This window comes from Fragaria vesca, linkage group LG4 (assembly GCF_000184155.1).
Source record: "Fragaria vesca subsp. vesca linkage group LG4, FraVesHawaii_1.0, whole genome shotgun sequence".
Classification (NCBI taxonomy): domain Eukaryota; kingdom Viridiplantae; phylum Streptophyta; class Magnoliopsida; order Rosales; family Rosaceae; genus Fragaria; species Fragaria vesca.
In genome coordinates, this window is record NC_020494.1 from 1,905,146 (window position 1) to 1,910,929 (window position 5,784).

The window sequence follows — 5,784 nt, forward strand, 5'->3', positions numbered from 1 at the left end:
TGATATTAAAATCAGTTCAATCCTGCAACTTTTTTTTAAATCAGTTCGCCCTTTCAACTTTTATAAACACATTAGTTAAGTCCAACTTTTTAGTTCCCCTCGAAATATAACGTTGGCAAAGCTGTTGGAACTGATAAGAGGACCCATAATTCAGCTTTATCCCTTTTCAAAAGGGTAAAATAGTCAATTTAACAAAATATTATTAAAGAAGATAAAAAAAATGCATGTATTTGGCAAAAAAAAAAAAGTCCTAACAATAGAATCGACCACAAAATAGGTCTGTAACATCAAAATTCTCCAGAAAAATCCTGTGAAATCTCAGAAAATTTCTATGATATAAACACAACACAAATTATTGTATATGAACAAAATAACCATCAATTTTTCATGAAATCTACATTCAATCATGTTCATAATTACCCAAAGCTGAATTATGGGTCCCCTTGTCAGTTCCAACAGTTTGGTGACATCATATTTCGAGGGGAATTCAAAAATTGGACCTAACTGATGTGTTTACGAAAGTTGAAGGGCGAACTGATTTAAAAAAAAGTTGTTGGACTGAACTGATTTTGGCACTAAAGATTTAGAGGATAAACTGAAATTTTTTCTTCTTTTAAATTAATGTATCATGAACATACTGATCGTGTCAATAAAAAAAATAATTTCTAGGTGTTATTATTAGCCCAGATGATACTTTCATTCTGGCTCCACCATTGGTGGCGGATTGGTGACAGGGAGCGAGCGAGGTGACGGAGGCGGACGAGTTCATGTAGAAGAAGAAGAGCAATTGCAGAGAGATAGACGAAATCTGCTGTAAAAGAAAAGTAATTCGGGTTTTATTGGTTTGCATTTCTATCCTTTTGATCTCTTTATTTAAGATCTAATGGCTGAGAGGTGTTCAACCCTTTATGTAAACAAAAAACCATTGTAAACAAAAAATAGACATAAACACCTAAAAGAAAAAAGAAAAAAAGGCTCTAGTTATAAATCGGACACGGAATGGATAGAGAGAAGAGAAGAGGAATTAGAGAAGTAGGCTGAAGATGCCGTCCACATCTTTCCTACCACCTATCAATGGAGGCCACCTTCTCTTCCCTCCCACTTCTTCCTCTCTCAATCACCATCATCTCTCTGCAGTTCCCACTCCCTACATGTAAGCTCTGCTCTCTAACTGTCTTTCTTTTCGCTCCATTTCTCCAATTCTCCAATCTTCTTCATGTTTTTTTGCTGACCCAATTCTCCTTAAACAAACATAACCATGTCATTTTAAGGATGAGACTCGCATACCCACATATTATTTATGCTCTAATAAGTAGATTTGTCTCTTGGTTTCTATAGTTTGTCCACTTTCTGTTTGGAATGGAACTGTACATTTTTCAGTAATGATGTTTCCTTTACCGTGTTCATTTGTGCTGAACAAATTATCACGAATCAAAATTTAAATGCCATGAGAACAGAGTGGAAGAGAACAGTGCATTCGTTCTTCCTCTTGTTTTTCGTCATCTCAATAATATTGGCAATTGACTAAGCGACCAGTGTTTTGTTATGTTGCATTTCATGTGTTACACTGTACGGTTTGTTCCTTCTGGTTTATGTTTCTTAAGATTCTATTATGAATAATTGGATGGAATCGCAAGAGTGATGTTAAGGTTGAAAAAGGTTGGTTAGTTGAAGCAAACGAAGCTCAGAATTAGAAAGAGTTTAAGTGATGATCAAATGTGAAATGCTTCCTTTTTTTGTTGGTATGTTGCAATTACAGTAGTGTTTTCCCGAGTTCATATCCTCTTTAACATAAGAGACAGAGAGATGGGCAGGTGGGAGGTTTGTCCTAGTGTTCAAGTTTAGCCTTGTTTCAGTACTTTTTTGCTACTAAAACTAACTAAGTTAGGGAATACTAGATAAACTGCAAGAATGGAAATTGATTATCCGTAGTCACCAGGATCGCCTTGTTCATCACTGGTTGGGTATCTGACTCAGCACTCTTAATTGGCTGTCTCTTAAGTGATTTAGGATTATATTGCTAAGTTGCTAGCATGATTCTCTTTAACAAATATTTTAAAAATTGCTTGCTTTTACAGGTGGGGATGGAGGAAATACCAAGGTGGAAACATAGTTGCTTTCAGAACCAATGGCCACGCCCTTCAAATGTTGCCCAATCCTAATGTATGCTCCCAAGGATTCCACATGTATAACACCAATATATTTGGTTTGAATATGGTCAAAGATTTTTTAGGTATGTAGTTGGTAGTTCAATCAATTAGTGTTGGTATCTAGGCTGTAGATATATAAATATGCTTCACTGCTTGTTTCATGTGACTTGATTAGAATTATTAGGCCTCAGTTGTGAAGTGCAGATGAAGCTGCATTTTAGAAATAGATTTAGGTACTAAAAGGAGTAAAATCACCACATATAATGTGTTTTAGACTTCAAGTACAGTATCTTTGTTTGTATATCTATTTTAAGTTCAACTGTTATATAAGACACATCCTTCAATTCCAGATCTGCTTGACGTCATGAAAAATTGGAGGAACAGCTAATCCAAAGTCTTCAAATCATATTGAAGTGTTCTAAGTTACTAATTCATCATCCTGTCATCCAGAATAGACATTGTATTTTCCATATGTCCTTATACGAGCAAGGATGTTCCATGCTTGTTAGTAAAATCCATCATACATCAGCTGAGCATTGGTAATTAGTTGCTGTTGACTAGTGCTAACCTGCATCTAAGGATGTTTGAGCCCTGGTATTGTGAAACAATTTACTCTATGACTTATTGAATATCCATCTTATAAAATAACAGATGACAATGAGATCAATGAAGCATTAGGGTTCTTTATTGCTTATTAATTTCAAAGATTTTAGAAAACTTCCCACCTATTCTTGTAAAAATTAGATTAATTTAGAAATCTCAAATAAGTATTTTCTTTCACTTGTTGGTTTCCATACCTTTGAAACCTTTTCACTTGATTAAATGAAGTCAACTGGTGAAAGTAAGTTTACTAATTATTGCCATCTCATCAAGGGAAACTGTGCTTTTTTCTTGGAAATGAAAGATGTATGATATCTATTTCGTTTTGGTATAGGCATCTCCAAAGAAAGGAAATACTGAGGTGATCATGGTTGATCCTTTGGAAGCCAAGCGATTGGCTGCCAAACAAATGGAAGAAATCAAAGCAAAAGAGAACTTCAAGGTAAAGGAAACTAACTTGTATGGAAAACTTTAGTACCATCAGTTATTGGCTATAAATTTCTCAACTTTACAATCCATGATTGAAAATAACAATAGAAACACTTAGTATTAAAAGTTTATGAACACTTTGCCACTGCTGCTTTCTAGATTAAATCTTCATTGGGTGATACCAATTTCTCTAGAATAAATCTTGGTTTCTTAAAAGGCTTGTAAACTTTTTTATCAGTTTGTTGTCTGTTTCCTCTTCATGACAATATACATGATTATTGCTGTCAGCTGTTGTTATCAATTGTCACTAATGTATTTCTGCAAATAAATGTTTGACTATAGAGAAAACGACAAATTGAAGCAATTAATGGCGCATGGGCGATGATTGGTCTTACAGTAGGCTTGGTTATTGAAGGTCAAACAGGAAAAAGCATTCATGTTCAGGTATAAATTCATGATTTTTTGTGACTGCTCATACACAAAAAGTTTATTGGCTGATTTCTTGTCCCATTCCAGACCATATACTGTTTATTGAGTGATCTTATTACAAATCTTTTCTTTTCAGCTGGCTGACTACTGGAGTGCTATTGTCGACTTTTTCATGCTATAGAGGTTTGGATGTCGGGCTGAAAATTGCAGATTCGATGTTGTATCATTCTTTGAAATGTACGTAATTTATCTTTAATTAATTGCTGCATCTGCCTGCACCATTTATACCATATATGTTATACTTGTATCAGACTAATCAGAACCTCTCTGCTGACCTGTTATAATTCATTGAGGCATTCTTTTCGAACTATACTGGGTGGAAGCATTTCCCCTTTGCAATTTTGCACTACGTACTTTTTGCACTACAGATTAACAAGAGAATATGAAGAGGAGAGGATTCAGGGTGATGGGTAGATGCGTTAAAGTACTGCTCAGATGAGTGGATGGATTCTCTCAATCTGCTTCTCCACGGGGAAGACCAGGGGTAAGTGCTGAGATTGGTGATAAATAAACTGCTGAGCTAAGGTGTACTGGGTATCTTTTAGTGTTTTCATGTATTCTTCTCCTGTCCTACTGTCCTAGAATGAATAACCCTAGTATCCGACTAGCTAACGACCTCTGTCAAAAGTGTTGTTCAGGAACACCATTTCCGCTCAACGCTTGTGGAAATGGAACTTTATGGTTTGCAAAAATTTCATGTTGTGTTTATTTCATGATCAAATCTTTACTGGTGTTGGTGAAATATTAGTGTTTAGGGTAATTCTCCTAAATGCTGGCTGGAGTTCAGTTTCAAGTGTCATTATTGAGACACCATAAATATTTGTAATGATTATGGTCGGTGTGGCGACGGCTATGGAGATGGAGCGGTGATGCAGCGGAGGCTTTGGGTCGTGACTCGTGAGAGGAGACGTCGTATCTGTTCTGATCTGTCTTTTGGGCTTAGCTCTTTGAGGCCTAGTGGGCTGTAGGCTGGGCATGGGTTATTGTGCCCAAGTCTGGTTTTTCGGTTTTCTTTAATTTTTTTTCTGGTTTTATTTTGTCTGTGTTTAGTCGCCCTTCCTCTTTGAGCGAAGGTTTGGGTTTTTGGTTGGATTGGTGTCGTTTGTGGTGTTGTTGTGCCATAACGACACCAATCCAACCAAAAACCCAAACCTTCGCTCAAAGAGCTCTCCGCAACAAAATCCTCCTTGAAGAAACAGCTTAGACACACTCCTAAATTCCCCGGACCACACCCCACTGATGAAACCGAATGGGTCAAATTTTAGAAACTACCCAGAAAGAAAAGTATTTATCGGTGCTGGATTGAACCCCGACCTACGGGAACAAGTCAATGCTTTGCTAAAAGAAAACAACGAGTGTTCGGGTGGTCTTAAGATGACATGCCTGGAATCTCCCCTGATTTGGTCACCTATTGCCTTAACATTGCCAAAGATTACAAACCCGTGAGACAACAACGACGGGCATTCAGTGTCGAGAAATATAAGGCAATTGAAGCTTAGGTGAAACGCCTCAAAAAGATCGGGTTCATAAAAGACGCGACATATCCGACCTTGCTCGCCAACGTAGTCGTGGTAAAAAATCCAAATGGCAAATGGCAAATGGCAAATGGTGCATGTATGTTGATTACACAGATCTCAATAAAGCTTGTCCTAAAGATAGCTCCCCCGTCCCAAGAATAGACCAACTCGTGAATTCCACAGCAGGACAACAACTACTAAGTTTTCTCAATGCGTACTCGGGGTACGTACAACCAAATCAGGATGCACCCGCCAGACCAAGAGCACACAACATTTACTAGAGAAATTTTTAGGTGCTCCGGGAGGACCATTTCAGCGTGTCTAATGGTCCTCCCTGACTAATAAGAAGATGACAAGTGGACTTTTTTTCCTACCCAACTTATATCAAGATATATCTATCTAGTCATATGTTTAATACTTTAATTGCTTTATATTATGTAAATATTTGTTCATAACATACCAATTATATTCTGTAAATTCTCTTCATTCTCACCCACCATAGCCGCCACCACCACCCACGGCTAAAGCAATTGATTATGAAAATTGATTTGCCTCAGAAACTTCAAAAGCTTCAGAATCTAATAGAGGAATACAGAGAT

The 5,784-nt window shown here is 37.0% G+C and overlaps 1 protein-coding gene across 1 annotated transcript; it reads left to right on the top strand.

Moving 5' to 3' along the window:
• Positions 1-994: 994 nt before the first annotated feature.
• LOC101294646 lies at positions 995-4,207 on the top strand. Its single transcript, XM_004296374.1, has 5 exons — positions 995-1,153; positions 2,079-2,163; positions 3,085-3,192; positions 3,522-3,623; positions 3,745-4,207. Exons 1-5 carry the CDS (start codon positions 1,044-1,046, stop codon positions 3,787-3,789), a joined length of 450 nt encoding a protein of 149 aa, XP_004296422.1. The 5' UTR covers positions 995-1,043; the 3' UTR covers positions 3,790-4,207.
• The last annotated feature ends 1,577 nt before the right edge of the window (positions 4,208-5,784 follow it).

Bases quoted from the DNA above. Each gene is read 5' to 3' on its own strand.
- LOC101294646 (XM_004296374.1), top strand. From the start codon at position 1,044: ATGCCGTCCACATCTTTCCTACCACCTATCAATGGAGGCCACCTTCTC. The intron at 1,154-2,078 runs GTAAGCTCTGCT...TTGCTTTTACAG, and splicing joins GCAGTTCCCACTCCCTACAT to GTGGGGATGGAGGAAATACC. The intron at 2,164-3,084 runs GTATGCTCCCAA...GTTTTGGTATAG, and splicing joins AAATGTTGCCCAATCCTAAT to GCATCTCCAAAGAAAGGAAA.